This window comes from Oncorhynchus keta, chromosome 18 (assembly GCF_023373465.1).
Source record: "Oncorhynchus keta strain PuntledgeMale-10-30-2019 chromosome 18, Oket_V2, whole genome shotgun sequence".
NCBI lineage: Eukaryota > Metazoa > Chordata > Actinopteri > Salmoniformes > Salmonidae > Oncorhynchus > Oncorhynchus keta.
Window position 1 is genome coordinate 51,303,690 of NC_068438.1, and position 23,138 is coordinate 51,326,827.

Consider the following 23,138-nt stretch of genomic DNA (forward strand, 5'->3'; position numbering starts at 1 on the left):
CACCCCCCCAGGGACGGCACGAGAGAGCCCCAGCAAGCCAGTGACTCAGCCCCCGTAACAGGGTTAGAGGCAGAGAATCCCAGTGGAAATAACAGCCATTTCACTTCCTGAATAGGTGTGAATAACAGCCATTTCACTTCCTGAATAGGTGTGAATAACAGCCATTTCACTTCCTGAATAGGTGTGAATAACAGCCATTTCACTTCCTGAATAGGTGTGAATAACAGCCATTTCACTTCCTGAATAGGTGTGAATAACAGCCATTTCACTTCCTGAATAGGTGTGAATAACAGCCATTTCACTTCCTGAATAGGTGTGAATAACAGCCATTTCACTTCCTGAATAGGTGTGAATAACAGCCATTTCACTTCCTGAATAGGTGTGAATAACAGCCATTGCACTTCCTGGATAGGTGTAAATAACAGCCATTTCACTTACTGGATAGGGGTAAAAAATAACAGCCATTTCACTTCCTGGATAGGTGTAAATAACAGCCATTGCACTTCCTGGATAGGTGTAAATAACAGCCATTTCACTTCCTGGATAGGTGTAAATAACAGCCATTGCACTTCCTGGATAGGTGTAAATAACAGCCATTTCACTTCCTGGATAGGTGTAAATAACAGCCATTGCACTTCCTGGATAGGTGTAAATAACAGCCATTGCACTTCCTGGATAGGTGTAAATAACAGCCATTGCACTTCCTGGATAGGTGTAAATAACAGCCATTTCACTTCCTGGATAGGTGTAAATAACAGCCATTGCACTTCCTGGATAGGTGTAAATAACAGCCATTTCACTTCCTGGATAGGTGTAAATAACAGCCATTGCACTTCCTGGATAGGTGTAAATAACAGCCATTGCACTTCCTGGATAGGTGTGAATAACAGCCATTTCTGACATGTTACTTTCACCTATCCAGTCCTATCAGATCTGTGAAGGAGGGCAAAAGGGGAGGGAAGATGCAACACTGCCTCTCTGTGACCCCTCATTTCCTCTGCATGAAGTGGCTGACCATGTCTATGGGCAGAGGGAAGATGATGGTGGAGTTCTTCTCTGCAGCGATGGTGGTGAGGGTCTGGAGGTATCTCAGCTGGAGGCCTGATGGAGACTCAGCGATCACTAGAGACGCCTCCTTCAGGGCCCGGGAGGCGTTCATCTCCCCCTCTGCCGCTATCACCTAGAGAGGAGGGGGGGGGGGTAAGAAACATACAGATTGATTTTCAGTATGGAGAAACATTCATCTCTCCCTCTGCTGCTATCACCTAGAGAGAGGGAGGAGGAGATAGATGATCAGTATGGAGAAACATTCATCTCTCCCTCTGCTGCTATCACCTAGAGAGAGGGAGGAGGAGATAGATTATCAGTATGGAGAAACATTCATCTCTCCCTCTGCTGCTATCACCTAGAGAGAGAGAGGAGGAGATAGATGATCAGTATGGAGAAACATTCATCTCTCCCTCTGCTGCTATCACCTAGAGAGAGAGAGGAGGAGATAGATGATCAGTATGGAGAAACATTCATCTCCCCCTCAGCTGCTATCACCTAGAGAGAGAGGGAGGAGATAGATGAGATGGAGATTATCAGTATGGAGAAACATTCAGTCTCCTCCCCCTCCGCTGCTATCACCTAGAGAGAGGGAGGAGGAGATAGATTATCAGTATGGAGAAACATTCATCTCCCCCTCCACTGCTATCACCTAGAGCGAGGGAGGAGGAGATAGATGATCAGTATGGAGAAACATTAATCTCCCCCTCCACTGCTATCACCTAGAGCGAGGGAGGAGGAGATAGATGATCAGTATGGAGAAACATTCATCTCTCCCTCTGCTGCTATCACCTAGAGAGAGGGAGGAGGAGATAGATGATCAGTATGGAGAAACATTCATCTCTCCCTCTGCTGCTATCACCTAGAGAGAGGGAGGAGGAGATAGATTTTCAGTATGGAGAAACATTCATCTCTCCCTCTGCTGCTATCACCTAGAGAGAGAGAGGAGGAGATAGATGATCAGTATGGAGAAACATTCATCTCCCCCTCAGCTGCTATCACCTAGAGAGAGAGAGGAGGAGATAGATGATCAGTATGGAGAAACATTCATCTCCCCCTCAGCTGCTATCACCTAGAGAGAGAGAGGGAGTAGGAGATAGATTATCAGTATGGAGAAACATTCATCTCCCCCTCCGCTGCTATCACCTAGAGAGAGAGGAGGAGGAGATAGATGATCAGTATGGAGAAACATTCATCTCCCCCTCCGCTGCTATCACCTAGAGCGAGGGAGGAGGAGATAGATGATCAGTATGGAGAAACATTCATCTCCCCCTCCACTGCTATCACCTAGAGCGAGGGAGGAGGAGATAGATGATCAGTATGGAGAAACATTAATCTCCCCCTCCACTGCTATCACCTAGAGCGAGGGAGGAGGAGATAGATGATCAGTATGGAGAAACATTCATCTCCCCCTCGGCTGCTATCACCTAGAGAACAGGGACAAGATGGTTGAAAACAATTCCCATTAAATGAGTGTATTTATTTCACATCTCAGTTGACTGTCCTCTACAGTGTCTCCTCACCTTCGCCCTGGCCTCACGGCTAGCTTCTGCCTCTGCAGCCATGGCCCTCTGCAGCTGGTGGGGCAGCTTCACGTCTTTAATCTCCACACGCTCCACCTTGATACCCCACGGGTCAGTGGCCTCATCCAGAGACTCCTATGGAGGGGGGTCAGCAAACAGGGAAACATTAGCCAGGCCAGAGCTATTATACAGCTAATGAAATAGCTACACCTACTAGTGTATTTGTCCATAACAGGTGAGTTCGATGTGGGATTAGGCTCTACTCATCCACAACAGGTAAGGGACAGATCGAAATGTACTGGTCAGGGTGTATTTAAAATAAATGCACCCCCACCCCCTCCCCAACTATTAAAATATTATCACTTGACCCTCCTCTTGTACTGTCACATAAATTGAACACCCTCCTCCTCATAGAAATAACTGGTCCTTCTGTAGCTCAGTTGGTAGAGCATGGCGCTTGTAACGCCAGGGTAGTGGGTTCGATTCCCGGGACCACCCATACGTAGAATGTATGCACACATGACTGTAAGTCGCTTTGGATAAAAGCGTCTGCTAAATGGCATATATTATTATTTATTATATTAACTCAAAATAATGTTGTAGACCACAAATAACAATAACTGTAGCAATCCTGTGGCCTTTAAACGTGGATATGCTTTGTGGCACAGTTGATGCCACGCAGGGCTACGGCCAGAAGGTTGAGGGTTCGCCGACAACCACAGATGAGCTCATTCTCCCTGCCTGTTTCGTTACTTCATGATCAGAGCCAGATGCAGACAAGTATCAGCTTCAGGGAGGAATAAAACATGTTGGTATTTATAATTATATAAAATTCACTACATTACCAAAAATATGTGGACACCTGCTCGTCGAACATCTCATTCCAAAATCATGGGCATTAATATGGAGTTGGTCCCCCCTTTGCTGCTATAACAGCCTCCACTCTTCTGGGAAGGCTTTCCACTAGATGTTGGAACATTGCTGCTATGACAGCCTCCACTCTTCTGGGAAGGCTTTCCACTAGATGTAGGAACATTGCTGCTATAACAGCCTCCACTCTTCTGGGAAGGCTTTCCACTAGATGTTGGAACATTGCTGCAGGGGACTTGCTTCCATTCAGTCACAAGAGCATTAGTGAGGTCGGGCACTGATGTTGGACGATTAGGCCTGGCTCGCAGTTTGCGTTACAATTCATCCAAAAGGTGTTTGATGGGGTTGAGGTCAGGGCTCCGTGCAGTCAAGTTCTTTCACACCAATCTCAACAAATCATTTCTGTATGGACCTCGCTTTGTGCATGGGGGCAATGTCATACTGAAACAGGAGAAGTTATTCCCCAAACTGTTGCCACAAAGTTGGAAGCACAGAATCGTCTAGAATGTCATTGTATGCTGCAGCATTAATATTTCCCTTCACTGGATCTAAGGGGCCCGAACCATGAAAAACAGCCCCAGACCATTATTATTCCAGAGCATGCGTTTCCACTGCTTCAGAATCCAATGGCGGCGAGCTTTACGCTCCAGCCGATTCTTGGTATTGCGCATGGCGATCTTAGGCTTGTGTGCGGCTGCTCGGCCACGGAGACCCATTTCACGAAACTCAATTATTGTGCTGACGTTGCTTCCAGAGGCAGTTTTGAACTCGGAGACAGATGATTTTTAGGTGCTTCAGCACTCGGCACTAACGATATGTGAGATCGTGTGGCCTACCACTTCGCAGCTGAGCCGTTGTTGCTCCTTGACTTTCCCACGTCACAATAATAGCTCTTACAGTTCACCGGGGAAGCTCTAGCAGAGCATAAACTTGACAAACTGACTTATTGGAAAGATGTCATTCTATGACGGTGCCACATTGAAAGTCACTGGTCTCTTCGGCCATTCTACTGCCAATGTCTGTGTACTGATTGCATGGTTGTGTGCTCAATTTTACACACCTGTACAATCTTCAACAGTTAACTGAAATGTTTTGTTGTCCTGATCTTCATCATTGTCATGACATTGCTTGAATAATATAGGACTAGTCTCTTCATGAAGATTGAATGGCTAAGGGGTCTGAACAAATACCAGCTATCGCCTACCGCCATCCTGCGTTCTCTTCTTTCAGGGTCCCCGGCTGTGGCCATGAGTTCTATTGGCTGCCGTATTTACCATTCAGCAAACAAGAGCTTTGCTTCCCTCTTCCAATAGTCTATTAGTGTAAGAAATGCTGAAAAAGAAGTAGCTTCCAGCAAGCCATTCTAGTCTTCCTGGTATTCCAGAGAGAGAAAAGACTGTGACAGAGTGCTCGTGTTGCACACAAAGAAACGAGAACTCTCCCCGGGGCTCCCGTCAGCTTCTCCGGGATCGGTTACGTTACCGCAGTGGACGCCTCGTCCGTCTCCGCCACTCCGGATTTGGGGATCTGAACCCATCTCCGTTTCAACGGAGGCCGTCGCCCCTCCCTTCCCGAACGGCGTTAGGACCGACTGACCCATGCTCAACTGCTGTTCTCATGGAACCCTTCTCCACTTCGGCCTTCAAAGTTCTCGTTTGAATATTTGCTCCGTTCATCTTTCCCTCGATCCTGACTAGTCTCCCCGATGCAGAAAAATATGAAGCATGATGCTGCCACCACCATGCCAGTTTTCCTCCAGATGTGACGCTTAGCATTCAGGCCAAAGAGTTTAATCTTGGCTTCATCAGACCAGAGAATCTTGTTTCTCATGGTCTGAGTGTCCTTTAGGTGCCTTTTGGCAAACTTCAAGTGGGCTGTCATGTGCCTTTACTGAGGAGCGACCAGCTCTAGGAAGAGTCTAAATGGTTCCAAACTTCTTCCATTTAAGGAAAATGGAGACTTACAATGCTGCAGAAATGTTTTGGTACCCTTCCCCAGATCTGTGCCTCGACACAGTCCTGTCTCGGAGCTCTATGGACAATTCTTTCAACCTCATGGCTTGGTTTTTGCTCTGACACGCTCTGTTAACTGTGGGACCTCTTGTACAGACAGGTGTGTGCCTTTCCAAATCATGTCCAATCAATTGAATTTACCACAGATGGACTTCAATCAAGTTGTAGAAACATCTCAAGGATGATCGATCAATGGAAACGGGAAACAGTTTCGAGTCTCATAGCAAAGGGTCTGACTACTTACGTAAATAAGGTATTTCTGTTTTTTTATTTGTAATATATTTGCTAACATTTAAAAATAAAAATAAACAGTTTTCATTATGGGGTATCTTTCTCCTGTGAATGACGGGGATGAGGGTCTTGTCGGGCTTCTGAAGTAAATCCTTCCCCTCTGTCTCTTTCTCCTGTGAATGACGGGGATGAGGGCCTTGTCGGGCTTCTGAAGTAAATCCTTCCCCTCTGTCTCTTTCTCATGTGAATGACGGGGATGAGGGTCTTGTCTGGCTTCTGAAGTAAATCCTTCCCCTCTCTCTTTCTCCTGTGAATGACGGGGATGAGGGCCTTGTCGGGCTTCTGAACTACATCCTTCCCCTCTTTCTCCTGTGAATGACGGGGATGAGGGCCTTGTCGGGCTTCTGAACTAAATCCTTCCCCTCTTTCTCCTGTGAATGACGGGGATGAGGGCCTTGTTGGGCGTCTGAAGTAAATCCTTCCCCTCTGTCTCTTTCTCCTGCGGATGACGGGGATGAGGGTCTTGTCGGGCTTCTGAAGTAAATCCTTCCCCTCTGTCTCTTTCTCCTGTGAATGACGGGGATGAGGGCCTTGTCGGGCTTCTGAACTAAATCCTTCCCCTCTTTCTCCTGTGAATGACGGGGATGAGGGCCTTGTCGGGCTTCTGAAGTAAACTATATTGTCACTATGAATGGTGGATAGAGGGCAGGATAGACTGGTAGACTGGTGGACTATATTGTCACTATGAATGGTGGATAGAGGGCAGGATAGACTGGTAGACTATTGTCACTATGAATGGTGGATAGAGGGCAGGATAGACTGGTAGACTATATTGTCACTATGAATGGTGGATAGAGGGCAGGATAGACTGGTGGACTATATTGTCACTATGAATGGTGGATAGAGGGCAGGATAGACTGGTGGACTATATTGTCACTATGAATGGTGGATAGAGGGCAGGATAGACTGGTGGACTATATTGTCACTATGAATGGTGGATAGAGGGCAGGATAGACTGGTGGACTATATTGTCACTATGAATGGTGGATAGAGGGCAGGATAGACTGGTAGACTGGTGGACTATATTGTCACTATGAATGGTGGATAGAGGGCAGGATAGACTGGTGGACTATATTGTCACTATGAATGGTGGATAGAGGGCAGGATAGACTGGTAGACTGGTAGACTATATTGTCACTATGAATGGTGGATAGAGGGCAGGATAGACTGGTAGACTATATTGTCACTATGAATGGTGGATAGAGGGCAGGATAGACTGGTGGACTATATTGTCACTATGAATGGTGGATAGAGGGCAGGATAGACTGGTAGACTATATTGTCACTATGAATGGTGGATAGAGGGCAGGATAGACTGGTAGACTATATTGTCACTATGAATGGTGGATAGAGGGCAGGATAGACTGGTAGACTGGTAGACTATATTGTCACTATGAATGGTGGATAGAGGGCAGGATAGACTGGTGGACTATATTGTCACTATGAATGGTGGATAGAGGGCAGGATAGACTGGTAGACTATATTGTCACTATGAATGGTGGATAGAGGGCAGGATAGACTGGTAGACTGGTGGACTATACCGATCTGTGGTTAAAAAAAAATGAGCACATGGAAAAGCCGAGGTCATAAGCGAAGAACCTTGATATAGAAGAGGAGCAAGCAGATATAGAGGAGGAGCAAGCAGATATAGAGGAGGAGCAAGCAGATATAGAGGAGGAGCAAGCAGATATAGAGGAGGAGCAAGCAGATATAGAGGATGAGCAAGCAGACATAGAGGAGGAGCAAGCAGATATAGAGGAGGAGGAGGAGGAGGAGCAAGCAGATGAGTAGGAGGAGGAGCAAGCAGATGAGGAAATGTGACTGGGATGGAGGACATTATACAGTAAAACCCGTAGAAGAGCGAATGTTAACCGGGGAAGAAAACGCACTCAACCCTCCCTCTGACCAATAACAAACCACTCAACCCTCCCCTCTGACCAATAACAAACCACTCAACCCTCCCCTCTGACCAATAACAAACCACTCAACCCTCCCCTCTGACCAATAACAAACCACTCAACCTTCCCCTGTTCCCAATAACAAACCACTCAACCTTCCCCTGTGCCCAATAACAAACCACTCAACCCCCCCTGTGCCCAATAACAAACCACTCTACCCCTCCCCTGTGCCCAATAACAAACCACTCAAACAGCCCCTATTTTGGACTACCCCTCCCCCCAGTAAATTGCAATCTGGCCCTAACTGGACACCATAACCAGTTGAGTTTGATGTGAGATTAGGCTCTATTCATCCACAGTAGGTAACTGGACACCATAACCAGTTGAGTTTGATGTGGGATTAGGCTCTATTCATCCACAGTAGGTAACTGGACACCATAACCAGTTGAGTTTGATGTGGGATTAGGCTCTATTCATCCACAGTAGGTAACTGGACACCATAACCAGTTGAGTTTGATGTGGGATTAGGCTCTATTCATCCACAGTAGGTAACTGGATACCCTAACCAGTTGAGTTTGATGTGGGATTAGGCTCTATTCATCCACAGTAGGTAGGTAACTCTATTCATCCACAGTGGACACCATAACCAGTTGAGTTTGATGTGGGATTAGGCTCTATTCATCCACAGTAGGTAACTGGATACCCTAACCAGTTGAGTTTGATGTGAGATTAGGCTCTATTCATCCACAGTAGGTAACTGGATACCATAACCAGTTGAGTTTGATGTGGGATTAGGCTCTATTCATCCACAGTAGGTAACTGGATACCATAACCAGTTGAGTTTGATGTGGGATTAGGCTCTATTCATCCACAGTAGGTAACTGGATACCCTAACCAGTTGAGTTTGATGTGGGATTAGGCTCTATTCATCCACAGTAGGTAACTGGATACCCTAACCAGTTGAGTTTGATGTGAGATTAGGCTCTATTCATCCACAGTAGGTAACTGGACACCATAACCAGTTGAGTTTGATGTGAGATTAGGCTCTATCCATCCACAGTAGGTAACTGGACACCATAACCAGTTGAGTTTGATGTGAGATTAGGCTCTATTCATCCACAGTAGGTAACTGGATAGTAGAAAGCATGATGCCACATCTATGGTTTTGAATTACATCCTGAGGTTTGTTTCATTGCACATCGTAAACAGTCTTGATTGTGCATTCCCATCACAAAGCGTTTTCAGTTTTGTCTAATATGAATTAACCAAACCAACCAATCACTCAATCACTGTGCCTGTATTACTCCCAGACTGTCTGCCACCTGCATGCTGTGGGAGATGCTGTCCTGGTTGTTCTACAGTTCTACAGTTCTGCAGTTCTCGGTTCTCGGTGTCACGCCCTGACCATAGAGAGCCCTTGGTTCTCTATGGCGTAGTAGGTCAGAGCGTGACTAGGGGGGTGTTCTAGTTCAATATTTGTATGTTGGTGTTTTGTATGGTTCCCAATTAGAGGCAGCTGGTAATCGTTGCCTCTAATTGGGGATCATATTTAGGTAGCTATTTTTCCCACCTGTGTTTGTGGGATATTGTTTCGTGTTTGTGCATCACTACTTTCACAGTTCTATTGTTTTTGTTTAAAGTTTCACCGTAATAAAGATGTGGAACTTCAATCACGCTGCGCCTTGGTCCGCTCATAACGACGATCGTGACACTCTGTTCTACAGTTCTTGGTTCTACAGCTCTGTGTTCCGTATCGACATGCTGTGTGAGATTCCCTCGCGGTCAGTCAGCAGATCAGCCTAATTCTACTGTTCTTAGTTATATGGTTCTATAGTTCTAAACTCCAGGGCTTCCTACCTGCATGTTGTGTGAGATTCCCTCGCGGTCAGACAGCAGCTCAGCCAGGTTCTTGGTTCCCAGGACGTTCCTCAGGGTGGTCTGGGCGAGGAGACGGGTGGATGAGTGGGCGTTGGACACGTTAGCTACAGCAGAGATGGGGCAGTACACACGGAAATACACCACCCCGTCTACAGACACCGTCACTGAGTCTTTGGTCAGGATCTGGACAGAAGAGAAGTGGGCAAGAGGTGAGTTTATCCTGAATGAATTACATTCTGAAAAAGGGATGTGGTGGGGTCTTGGAAGGATATTGGTATGTATTGCTTGTGCACTTTACAATCTTAATATACCAATACCTGGACAGTCAAAGTGAACTGATTAGGATCCAGGGCTCTCCAACCATACTCCTGGAGAGTTACCCTCCTGTAGGCTTTAACTCCAACCCTGTTCCTGGAGAGATACCCTCCTGTAGGTTTTAACTCCAACCCTGTTCCTGGAGAGATACCCTCCTGTAGGTTTTAACTCCAACCATACTCCTGGAGAGTTACCCTCCTGTAGGTTTTAACTCCAACCCTGTTCCTGGAGAGTTACCCTCCTGTAGGTTTTAACTCCAACCCTGTTCCAGTAGAGATACCCTCCTGTAGGTTTATCTTTTAAGGTTTAACCTTCAGTAGGGTGTCTCCAGGAAGAGGGTTGGAGTTAAAACCTACAGGAGGGTATCTCTACTGGAAGAGGGTTGGAGAGCCCTGATATACACTGTCATTGGTGCAGAAAACACGAAGATGTACATGACACAGTCCTCACTGTACAACAGTGGTATGAGGTATTTGAGATAGATGTGTTGAGTACCTCTTGGGGTGGAATGTCAAAAGACACAGTCCTCAAGTCCACCTTCACAAAGGTGTCAGTACAGGGTAGTACAAAGAAGATCCCTACAGAGGAGACCGAAGAGAAGGATGTTTTATCAACAGTTTGAAAGGCATGTCACAGTGAATGTACTGTACTGTATTGTACTCTAGGCCATGTTGAGTGAGGTGTATTATATATATGCCATTTAGCAGACGCTTTTATCCAAAGCGACTTACAGTCATGTGTGCATACATTCTACGTATGGGTGGTCCCGGGGATCGAACCCACTACCCTGGCGTTACAAGCGCCATGCTCTACCAACTGAGCTACAGGACCACTTATTGATTGTATGCTGTGGTAATATTTCACCTGGTCCTTTCGGCTTCTTGTCCTCGATGCGGCCAAGTCTGAAAATGACCGCTCGCTCATACTCCTTTACAATCTAGATAGTAAAGAAAAATACAGGGTGACACGAAACCATTTTGTTTTACGTTGGTTATATTATCGATCATGTCCCATGATGCCATATCAGGGCTATAAAATGGGTGACTAGATAACACAACTCCAGAGAACTATGCTTGTGACGCTTGCAGAGAGATCCTCCCCTCATACCATAGCTCCTCCCCTCATACCATAGCTCCACCCCTTATAGATCCAACCCTCAAACCATAGCCACCCCTTATAGGTCCAACCCTCATACCATAGGTCCCCGCCCCTTATAGGCCCGCCCCTTATAGGTCCAACCCTCATACCATAGGTCCCCGCCCCTTATAGGTCCGCCCCTTATAGGTCCAACCCTCATTTTTTACCTTTATTTAACCAGGCAAGTCAGTTAAGAACAAATTCTTATTTTCAATGACGGTCTAGGAACAGTGGGTTAACTGCCTGTTCAGGGGCAGAACGACAGCTCGGGGGTTTGAACTTGCAACCTTCCGGTTACTAGTCCAACGCTCTAACCACTAGGCTACCCTGCCGCCCCTCATACCATAGGTCCACCCCTTATAGGTCCACCTCTTATAGGTCCACCTCTTATAGGTCCACCTCTTATAGGTCCACCCCTTATAGGTCCACCTCTTATAGGTCCACCCCTTATAGGTCCACCCCTTATAGGTTCACGCCTTATAGGTCCACCCCTTATAGGTCCACCCCTTATAGGTCCACCCCTTATAGGTCCACCCCTTATAGGTCCACCCCTTATAGGTCCACCCCTTATAGGTCCACCTCTTATAGGTCCACCCCTTATAGGTCCACCTCTTATAGGTCCACCTCTTATAGGTCCACCCCTTATAGGTCCACCCCTTATAGGTCCACCTCTTATAGGTCCACCTCTTATAGGTCCACCCCTTATAGGTCCACCCCTTATAGGTCCACCCCTTATAGGTCCACCCCTTATAGGTTCACCCCTTATAGGTCCACCCCTTATAGGTCCACCTCTTATAGGTCCACCTCTTATAGGTCCACCCCTTATAGGTCCACCCCTTATAGGTCCACCCCTTATAGGTTCACGCCTTATAGGTCCACCCCTTATAGGTCCACCTCTTATAGGTCCACCTCTTATAGGTCCACCTCTTATAGGTCCACCCCTTATAGGTCCACCTCTTATAGGTCCACCTCTTATAGGTCCACCTCTTATAGGTCCACCTCTTATAGGTCCACCTCTTATAGGTCCACCTCTTATAGGTCCACGCCTTATAGGTCCACCTCTTATAGGTCCACCTCTTATAGGTCCACCTCTTATAGGTCCACCCCTTATAGGTCCACCCCTTATAGGTCCACCCCTTATAGGTCCACCTCTTATAGGTCCACCTCTTATAGGTCCACCTCTTATAGGTCCACCTCTTATAGGTCCACCCCTTATAGGTCCACCCCTTATAGGTCCACCCCTTATAGGTCCACCTCTTATAGGTCCACCTCTTATAGGTCCACCTCTTATAGGTCCACCTCTTATAGGTCCACCTCTTATAGGTCCACCTCTTATAGGTCCACCCCTTATAGGTCCACCTCTTATAGGTCCACCTCTTATAGGTCCACCTCTTATAGGTCCACCTCTTATAGGTCCACCCCTTATAGGTCCACCCCTTATAGGTCCACCCCTTATAGGTCCACGCCTTATAGGTCCACCTCTTATAGGTCCACCCCTTATAGGTCCACCCCTTATAGGTCCACCCCTTATAGGTCCACCCCTTATAGGTCCACCCCTTATAGGTCCACCTCTTATAGGTCCACCCCTTATAGGTCCACGCCTTATAGGTCCACCCCTTATAGGTCCACCTCTTATAGGTCCACCTCTTATAGGTCCACCCCTTATAGGTCCACGCCTTATAGGTCCACCTCTTATAGGTCCACCTCTTATAGGTCCACCTCTTATAGGTCCACGCCTTATAGGTCCACCCCTTATAGGTCCACCCCTTATAGGTCCACCCCTTATAGGTCCACCTCTTATAGGTCCACCTCTTATAGGTCCACCTCTTATAGGTCCACCTCTTATAGGTCCACGCCTTATAGGTCCACCCCTTATAGGTCCACCCCTTATAGGTCCACGCCTTATAGGTCCACCCCTTATAGGTCCACCTCTTATAGGTCCACCTCTTATAGGTCCACCTCTTATAGGTCCACCTCTTATAGGTCCACCTCTTATAGGTCCACCCCTTATAGGTCCACCCCTTATAGGTCCACCCCTTATAGGTCCACCCCTTATAGGTCCACCCCTTATAGGTCCACCCCTTATAGATTCACGCCTTATACAGTGCCTTGCGAAAGTATTCGGCCCTCTTGAACTTTGCGACCTTTTGCCACATTTCAGGCTTCAAACATAAAGATATAAAACTGTATTTTTTTGTGAAGAATCAACAACAAGTGGGACACAATCATGAAGTGGAACGACATTTATTGGATATTTCAAACTTTTTTAACAAATCAAAACTGAAAAATTGGGCGTGCAAAATTATTCAGCCCCTTTACTTTCAGTGCAGCAAACTCTCTCCAGAAGTCCAGTGAGGATCTCTGAATGATCCAATGTTGACCTAAATGACAAATGATGATAAATACAATCCACCTGTGTGTAATCAAGTCTCCGTATAAATGCACCTGCACTGTGATAGTCTCAGAGGTCCGTTAAAAGCGCAGAGAGCATCATGAAGAACAAGGAACACACCAGGCAGGTCCGAGATACTGTTGTGAAGAAGTTTAAAGCTGGATTTGGATACAAAAAGATTTCCCAAGCTTTAAACATCCCAAGGAGCACTGTGCAGACAGCCTCCAGCTGTTTGCTTAGAAATTCAACCCTCATACCATAGATCCCCGCCCCTTATAGGTCCGCCCCTTATAGGTTCACGCCTTATAGGTCCAACCCTCATACCATAGGTCCCCGCCCCTTATAGGTTCAGGCCTTATAGGTCCAACCCTCATACCATAGGTCCCCGCCCCTTATAGGTTCAGGCCTTATAGGTCCAACCCTCATACCATAGGTCCCCGCCCCTTATAGGTCCGCCCCTTATAGGTCCAACCCTTATAACTCCGCCCCTTATAGGTCCGCCCCTTATAGGTCCAACCCTCATACCATAGGTCCCCGCCCCTTATAGCTCCGCCCCTTATAACTCCGCCCCTTATAGGTCCACTCTTCAACGTTACAACCATTTTGATCACACAAAAGTATGCAGCTATTCATTATTCAGCCTACATTTTACATAGAATTATACTTACAAACAATTTATAATCAAGATTCAATACAACCAATCGGAGACCAAGAGGCTCCACCATCAACACTGTTTTTCTAAGTTCTACAGACTCAACAGTGGATGTTCATCTCAGAAGCCGTTCCAGATAAGAGGAGGGAGTGTTACTGGTAGAGAGAACGTAACGTCTAAACCTTCTCTCTATGACGAGGATCTCTCCTGTCCTGTGTACTGAGGAGGGAGTGTTACTGGTAGAGAGAACGTAACGTCTAAACCTTCTCTCTATGACGAGGATCTCTCCTGTCCTGTGTGCTGAGGAGGGAGTGTTACTGGTAGAGAGAACGTAACGTCTAAACCTTCTCTCTATGACGAGGATCTCTCCTGTCCTGTGAGCTGAGGAGGGAGTGTTACTGGCAGAGGGAACGTAACGTCTAAACCTTCTCTCTATGACGAGGATCTCTCCTGTCCTGTGTGCTGAGGAGGGAGTGTTACTGGCAGAGAGAACGTAACGTCTAAACCTTCTCTCTATGACGAGGATCTCTCCTGTCCTGTGTGCTGAGGAGGGAGTGTTACTGGTAGAGAGAACGTAACGTCTAAACCTTCTCTCTATGACGAGGATCTCTCCTGTCCTGTGTGCTGAGGAGGGAGTGTTACTGGCAGAGAGAACGTAACGTCTAAACCTTCTCTCTATGACGAGGATCTCTCCTGTCCTGTGTGCTGAGGAGGGAGTGTTACTGGTAGAGAGAACGTAACGTCTAAACCTTCTCTCTATGACGAGGATCTCTCCTGTCCTGTGTGCTGAGGAGGAAGTGTTACTGGCAGAGAGAACGTAACGTCTAAACCTTCTCTCTATGACGAGGATCTCTCCTGTCCTGTGACATCTTCAAGGATTCACAGCCCCTGTAAAGCCTGTCTGAAGCTCAGCTGGAAACAGAAGGATTTATCGGGTGTGTCCAGTCTACAGGAAAAAATCCTCAATATAACATCCTCCCTACAACCTGGTTTTAAAGAACCTGTGTGAGAGCTTACAGGAGAGGAGTCGGAGAGCTTCATCAGGGTCTGAGGTAACAGGCGAAGAGTCAGAGAGCTTCATCAGGGTCTGAGGTACAGGAGAAGTCAGAGAGCTTCATCAGAGTCTGGGGTACAGGAGAGGAGTCAGAGAGCTTCATCAGGGTCTGAGGTACAGGAGAGGAGTTAGAGAGCTTCATCAGGGTCTGAGGTAACAGGAGAGGAGTCAGAGAGCTTCATCAGGGTCTGAGGTACAGGAGAGGGGTCAGAGAGCTTCATCAGGGTCTGAGGTACAGGAGAGGAGTCAGAGAGCTTCATCAGGGTCTGAGGTAACAGGAGAGGAGTCAGAGAGCTTCATCAGGGTCTGAGGTACAGGAGAGGAGTCAGAGAGCTTCATCAGGGTCTCCTCTGCAGTCAGCACGGTGAGAAACTCAAGCTCTTCTGTCTGGAGGATAAACCGCCTGTCTGTCTGATTTGCCAAACATCCAAAAAGCATAAGAGTCATGACTGCTGTCCGATAGATGAGGCTGCTCAGGACCATAAGGAGGAACTCCAGACTGTCCTGAAGACTTCACAGGAGAAGCTGGAGGTCTTTAATAAAGTTAAACTAACCTGTGATCAAACAGCTAAGCACGTTAAGAGCCAGGCCCAGCACACAGAGAGGAAGGTTAAGGAGAAGTTTAAGAAGCTTCATTCGTTTCTACAAGAGGAAAAGGAGGCCAGGATAACTGCACCGAGGGAAGAAGAGGAACAAACGAGTCAGATGATGAAGAAGAAGATTTGAGGACAAGATCAGAGAGATGTCATCACTTCCAGATACTGTCATAGTCCCTAGAGGAGGAGCTGAGAGCTGAAGACATCTCAGTCCTGCTAAACTACGAGTCCACCATGGACAGAGACCAGTACACTATCAGAGCCATAGAGGAGGAGCTGAGAGCTGAAGACATCTCAGTCCTGCTAAACTACGAGGCCACCATGGACAGAGACCAGGACACTGACAGATCCAGAGTGGGTTGATAGATGTGACCAAACACACCTGGGAAACCAGGAAGTTCAGAGTTCAGAGACAAGATGCAAAGAATGTGTCAACTTACTCCTTTGATTCTAGACCATAAAACACTGCAGACCAACATAATAATATATTATAATATATGCCATTTAGCAGATGCTTTTATCCAAAGCGACTTACAGTCATGTGTGCATACATTCTACGTATGGGTGGTCCCGGGGATCGAACCCACGAACCCACTACCCTGGCGTTACAAGCGCCATGCTCTACCAACTGAGCTACAGAAGGACATCTCATCCTGTCTTAGGATCTGACCCTAGTGTGAGATACAGTGAAGAAGCCACAGCAGCTTCCTGACAACCAAGAGAGGGTTTGATAAATATAGGTGGGTCCTTGGCTCTGAGAGCTTTAACTCAAGGACACACAGCTGTGGATGTTGATGTTGGGTATTTGAACATCTTGGCCATGTTCTGTTATAATCTCCACCCGGCACAGCCAGAAGAGGACTGGCCACCTCTCATAGCCCTGGTTCCTCTCTAGGTTTCCTCCTGGGTTCTGGCCTTTCTAGGGAGTTTTTCCCAGCCACCGTGCTTCTACACCTGCATTGCTTGCTGTTTGGGGTTTTAGGCTGGGTTTCTGTACAGCACTTTGAGACATCAGCTGGTGTAAGAAGGGCTTTATAAATACATTTGATTTGATAGAATAGTTGTTTGGAACTGGGCGTGGTTGTAGAGTCCATCCAGAAGGAATTTGCTTCAGGTGCATCCTGGGTTGTGTGGTTTGATAAGAGGTCAATATATATGATTATAGGTGCCTCTGGATAAGAGTGTTATGTTGCAATTCAGTAAATGACTAAAATTCTAATTTATTTATAAAGTCCTTCTGACATCAGCTGATATCTCAAACTGCTGTACAGAAAGCCAACCTAAAACCCCCAAACAGCAAGCAATGCAGGTGTAGAAGGAGGGCTTTATAAATACATCAGCTGATATCTCAAACTGCTGTACAGAAACCCAACCCATCTTTATGGACATTTAAATAGATATGTCCACAGGAAACAATTAGTGAAATGTTTTTGTGCTTAGTGGGAAGTGTTGGTGGTGACTACTTCAGTAGTTCCCATTGATTCTCATGCAGTAAATAAGATGGAATTACAATCCGTCTGTATTGTTTTTGTGTTGCGACAGAAACAGGGAGTTTCTACATACTCTACCTTGGCACTGCTCAGTGCATTCAACATCTAGGGATATCTATTTCTATATCTATTTCTATATCTATATCTATTTCTATATCTATATCTATTTCTATATCTATATCTATTTCTATATCTATATCTATTTCTATATCTATATCTATTTCTTATCTTCATGTGGTCATCATTTTATTTATTTTATTTATTTACCAGAACGAAGCAAATGGAAGTTGCTGGCACGTATAATATTATACTTCTGCTGTTGGTGTTACGCTGCCACACACTAGTATACTGTACCTTGACGCACATGAAGATGGTGATGGGGAAGAGGAACACCGTGAAGATTAGAGAGATTCCGAACAGAAGCCAGCCGCAACATCCCAGAGAGCCAGAGCTCTTATCTACACAGGAAGGAATTCACCAACAATACAGGTTAGTCTGACTGACGTTTTATAATACTATAATAACTGAATGTATATGAACTTATACATACAGTATAATGACTATATACGTATCATAACTTTATCAACGTGGAACGCTTTCCCCAACGATGTAGAGGTTGGTTTTTATTATTATAAAAATGTAAAATAACACGAGAAATAAAAGTACACAAGATTGAAGCTATATATAGAGAGTACCAGTACGAGATCACTGTACAGGGGTAGGAGGTATTTGAGGTAGATGTATTCATTAAGACAGGGGTAGGAGGTATTTGAGGTAGATGTATTCATAAAGGCAGGGGTAGGAGGTATTTGAGGTAGATGTATTCATAAAGACAGGGGTAGGAGGTATTTGAGGTAGATGTATTCATAAAGGCAGGGGTAGAAGGTATTTGAGGTAGATGTATTCATAAAGGCAGGGGTAGGAGGTATTTGAGGTAGATGTATTCATAAAGGCAGGGGTAGAAGGTATTTGAGGTAGATGTATTCATAAAGGCAGGGGTAGAAGGTATTTGAGGTAGATGTATTCATAAAGGCAGGGGTAGGAGGTATTTGAGGTAGATGTATTCATTAAGGCAGGGGTAGGAGGTATTTGAGGTAGATGTATTCATAAAGGCAGGGGTAGAAGGTATTTGAGGTAGATGTATTCATAAAGGCAGGGGTAGGAGGTATTTGAGGTAGATGTATTCAGGGGTAGGAGGTATTTGAGGTAGAGGTATTCAGGGGTAGGAGGTATTTGAGGTAGATGTATTCAGGGGTAGGAGGTATTTGAGGTAGAGGTATTCAGGGGTAGGAGGTATTTGAGGTAGAGGTATTCAGGGGTAGGAGGTATTTGAGGTAGAGGTATTCAGGGGTAGGAGGTATTTGAGGTAGATGTATTCATAAAGGCAGGGGTAGAAGGTATTTGAGGGTATTTGAGGGGTAGGATGTATTTGAGGGGATGTATTCAGGAGGTATTTGAGGTAGATGTATTCATTAATTTGAGGTAGAGCAGGGGTAGGAGGTATTTGAGGTAGAGGTATTCAGGGGTAGGAGGTATTTGAGGTTGAGAACATGGTAAAACACTTCAATATGAGGCTAAATATCAGGCTAAATATGAGGCTAAATATCGGGCTAAATATGAGGCTAAATATGAGGCTAAATATCAGGCTAAATATCAGGCTAAATATGAGGCTAAATATGAGGCTAAATATCAGGCTAAATATGAGGCTAAATATGAGTGCAGAGCAAACATGTGAATGAAAGGAGCCATGGAGTGAATGGATTTTCTCCAATAAAAATATATTTAAGTCCAGGACTATGGTTAACATGTAAACAGTCGCGACTTGTCATAGTCCACAGGTCAACCAAAAGCATTGTATTGTATTTTCTGGTATTGTATTGTATCATAATGTATTGTATCTCTGTGACTAGTATCACATGTCCTCTGGTCTCTCTGTGACTAGTATCACATGTCCTCTGGTCCTCTGTGACTAGTATCACATGTCCTCTGGTCTCTGGTCTCTCTGTGACTAGTATCACATGTCCTCTGGTCTCTCTGTGACTAGTTTCACATGTCCTCTGGTCTCTCTGTGACTAGTATCACTTGTCCTCTGGTCTCTCTGTGACTAGTATCACTTGTCCTCTGGTCTCTGGTCTGTGACTAGTTTCACATGTGATCTGGTCACTCTGTGACATTTGAGGTAGAGGTATTCAGGGGTAGGAGGTAGAGGTAGAGGTATTCAGAGGAGGTGGACATGTCCTCTGGTCCTCTGTGACTAGTATCACATGTCCTCTGGTCCTCTGTGACTAGTATCACATGTCCTCTGGTCTCTGGTCTCTCTGTGACTAGTATCACATGTCCTCTGGTCTCTCTGTGACTAGTATCACATGTCCTCTGGTCTCTCTGTGACTAGTATCACATGTCCTCTGGTCTCTGGTCTCTCTATGTGACTAGTATCACATGTCCTCTGGTCTCTCTGTGACTAGTATCACATGTCCTCTGGTCTCTGGTCTCTCTGTGACTAGTTTCACATGTCCTCTGTGACTAGTTTGATGTCCTCTGGTCTCTCTGTGACTAGTATCACATGTCCTCTGGTCTCTGGTCTCTCTGTGACTAGTATCACATGTCCTCTGGTCTCTCTGTGACTAGTTTCAGATGTCCTCTGTGACTAGTATCACATGTCCTCTGGTCTCTGGTCTCTCTGTGACTAGTATCACATGTCCTCTGGTCTCTCTGTGACTAGTTTCACATGTCCTCTGGTCTCTCTGTGACTAGTATCACATGTCCTCTGGTCTCTCTGTGACTAGTATCACTTGTCCTCTGGTCTCTCTGTGACTAGTTTCACTTGTCCTCTGGTCTCTCTGTGACTAGTATCACATGTCCTCTGGTCTCTCTGTGACTAGTTTCACATGTCCTCTGGTCTCTCTGTGACTAGTATCACATGTCCTCTGGTCTCTCTGTGACTAGTATCACATGTCCTCTGGTCTCTCTGTGACTAGTATCACATGTCCTCTGGTCTCTATGTGACTAGTTTCACATGTCCTCTGTGACTAGTATCACATGTCCTCTGGTCCTCTGTGACTAGTATCACATGTCCTCTGGTCTCTGGTCTCTCTGTGACTAGTATCACATGTCCTCTGGTCTCTCTGTGACTAGTTTCACATGTCCTCTGTGACTAGTATCAGATGTCCTCTGGTCCTCTGTGACTAGTATCACATGTCCTCTGGTCTCTGGTCTCTCTGTGACTAGTATCACATGTCCTCTGGTCTCTCTGTGACTAGTATCACATGTCCTCTGGTCTCTCTGTGACTAGTATCACATGTCCTCTGGTCTCTCTGTGACTAGTTTCACATGTCCTCTGTGACTAGTTTCAGATGTCCTCTGGTCTAGTATCACATGTCCTCTGGTCTCTGGTCTCTCTGTGACTAGTATCACATGTCCTCTGGTTTTCTCTGTGACTAGTATCACATGTCCTCTGGTCTCTCTGTGACTAGTTTCACATGTCCTCTGTGACTAGTTTCAGATGTCCTCTGGTCCTCTGTGACTAGTATCACATGTCCTCTGGTCTCTGGTCTCTCTGTGACTAGTATCACATGTCCTCTGGTCTCTCTGTGACTAGTATCACATGTCCTCTGGTCCTCTGTGACTAGTATCACATGTCCTCTGGTCTCTGGTCTCTCTGTGACTAGTATCACATGTCCTCTGGTTTCTCTGTGACTAGTATCACATGTCCTCTGGTCTCTCTGTGACTAGTATCACATGTCCTCTGGTCTCTCTGTGACTAGTATCACATGTCCTCTGGTCCTCTGTGACTAGTATCACATGTCCTCTGGTCTCTGGTCTCTCTGTGACTAGTATCACATGTCCTCTGGTTTCTCTGTGACTAGTATCACATGTCCTCTGGTCTCTCTGTGACTAGTATCACTTGTCCTCTAGTCTCTCTGTGACTAGTTTCACATGTCCTCTGGTCTCTCTGTGACTAGTATCACATGTCCTCTGTTCTCTCTGTGACTAGTTTCACATGTCATCTAGTCTCTCTGGTACTCCTGAGTCATTGTTGTGTCTAGTAGTGAGGCAACACCTTCTCCTCAGAGCCCCCAACGAGCGCTCCCACACACGCACGTACACACATACCACCCCGATAATTAGGTAAAGAATCAATCCCTCCTAAAATGGTCAACTCTCATCATGTTTTCAGTTGATAATATACATGTCATCTACTGTTAAAATTATATTATTGCATTGTATGTATAGAATGTTTATTTCTCTCTCCCCTCTTCTCTTTCTATCTTTCTCTCTCCCCTCTTCTCTTTCTCTCTTTGTCTCTCCCCCCTTCTTTCTTTCTCTCTCTCTCTTTCTCTCTCTCCCCTCTTCTTTCTCTCTCTCTCTCCTCTTCTCTTTCTCTCTCTCTCCCCTCTTCTTTCTCCTCTCTCTCTCATCTCTCTTTCTCTCATCTCTCTCTCTCTCTCTGTCTCAATCATCCCATTTCCATAATTGTAAAGTCCACGTACCTTCTAGGATCTGTTCAGTGCTGATCTGGACCTTCCCCTGGTTCACCATGTCTCTCATGCCTTTATTCAACCCACTCAGTCCAATAGTTTCAGAAGTATGACCTACACCTGCAGCTATTAATACTCAGAGCAACATGAATATTAACGTTGAAGACTGAAAACTGTCTGTCTGTCTGTTTGTCTCTCTGTCTGTCTGTCTGTCTCTCTGTCTGTCTCTCTTCTCTCTGTCTCTCTGTCTGCCTGCCTGCCTCCTGCCTGCCTGCCTGCCTGCCGGTCGGTCTCTGCCGTTGTAATGTCTGTCTGTGTCTGCCGTTGTGTGTCTGTCTGTCTGTGTCTGCCAAAGGTGTGTCTGTCTGTCTGCAAATATCTGTTGTGTGCGGAGGGAAGGTAGACAGGTAGGGATCTTCTCTCCTCATCTCCTCTCTCCCACTAGGGTGTCTGTCTCCCTCTTCCTCTAATGGTCTGTTTCTGTCTGAGAGAGTTTCCTCTCTCTGATGCTGCAGTCCCCCCCTTACAGGAAGAGAGGAGATAAATCATTAACAAAGAACACAATTAAAAATCCCTGGACAGTTGTCCTTAGCTAGTGAAGCGTGTTTATTCTATTGTATATCTTTATATCATATCGTTTTGCCTTGTCATGAATGTGAGTCCTGTGAATGAGTGTCTGGACACGCTCATGAATAAACCTCGGTAGTTATCTTGACACCATGCTAGTGGGGGAATATTAACGATCCAAACACAAGATGATCTGATCACCTGACACAGGCCTGCCTGCCTGGAATTGTACTGCCTTACTCTGTCTGTCTGTCATCTTTAAGTGTGTGTAGATCCTTGGAGGGAAGGTAGACAGGTAGGGATATTTACCTGTGTCCTCTCTCCCACTAGGGTGTGGTCTACCCCCTTCCCTAATGGTCTGTTTCTGTCTGAGAGAGTTTCTCTGTTGATGCTGCAGTCCCCCGATACAGGAAGAGAGGAGAGGCTCATTAACGAACACAATTAAAAATCCCCTGGAAGTTGTCCTTAGCTAGTGAAGCGTGTTTATTCTATTGTATATCTTTATATCATATCGTTTTGCCGCTGTCATGAATGTGAGTCCTGTGATGAGTGTACACGCTCATGAATAATAATATAATAATAATAATAATAAACAATCAGTGGTTTATTGGTACGGTGCTTTTACACCTGCATTGCTTGCTGTTTTGGGGGTTTTAAGCTGGGTTTCTGTACAGCACTTTGAGATATCAGCTGATGTAAGAACGGCTTTTATAAATCCATTTGATTTGATTGTTATAAAGAACAGTGTCTTCCAGAAGTCATTGTGTTTACCAGAGTATATACTTAATCTAATACCATGACGATGTTCCTCTCAACTTGCCGTGTTTCAGCACCAGTTTGAATGGTAAAACTCCTCTTTGAATGCACAGTTTGTTCTAATTATACACAGTACCTTCACAGTACCTTCACAGTAGATTCACAGTACCTTCACAGTAGATT

The 23,138-nt window shown here is 45.7% G+C and overlaps 1 protein-coding gene across 1 annotated transcript; it reads right to left on the minus strand.

The window, feature by feature from the left end:
• On the minus strand, window positions 1–21,841 carry LOC118375750 (stomatin-like). The gene is made up of 7 exons (XM_052468835.1): window positions 21,645–21,841; window positions 17,509–17,612; window positions 10,698–10,770; window positions 10,329–10,411; window positions 9,498–9,701; window positions 2,571–2,705; window positions 1–1,180 (listed from the first exon to the last, which is right to left on the minus strand). Exons 1-7 carry the CDS (start codon window positions 21,700–21,702, stop codon window positions 989–991), a joined length of 849 nt encoding a protein of 282 aa, XP_052324795.1. The 5' UTR covers window positions 21,703–21,841; the 3' UTR covers window positions 1–988.
• Between the last annotated feature and the right edge of the window lie 1,297 nt (window positions 21,842–23,138).

What these genes read in the sequence shown, in the direction of transcription:
- LOC118375750 (XM_052468835.1), bottom strand. Translation starts at nt 21,702, where the DNA reads ATGAGAGACATGGTGAACCAGGGGAAGGTCCAGATCAGCACTGAACAG. An exon ending in CACTGAACAGATCCTAGAAG is followed by an intron (nt 17,613 to 21,644) that starts GTACGTGGACTT and finishes CTTCCTGTGTAG; the next exon opens with ATAAGAGCTCTGGCTCTCTG. An exon ending in TTGACATTCCACCCCAAGAG is followed by an intron (nt 9,702 to 10,328) that starts GTACTCAACACA and finishes TCTTCTGTCCAG; the next exon opens with ATCCTGACCAAAGACTCAGT.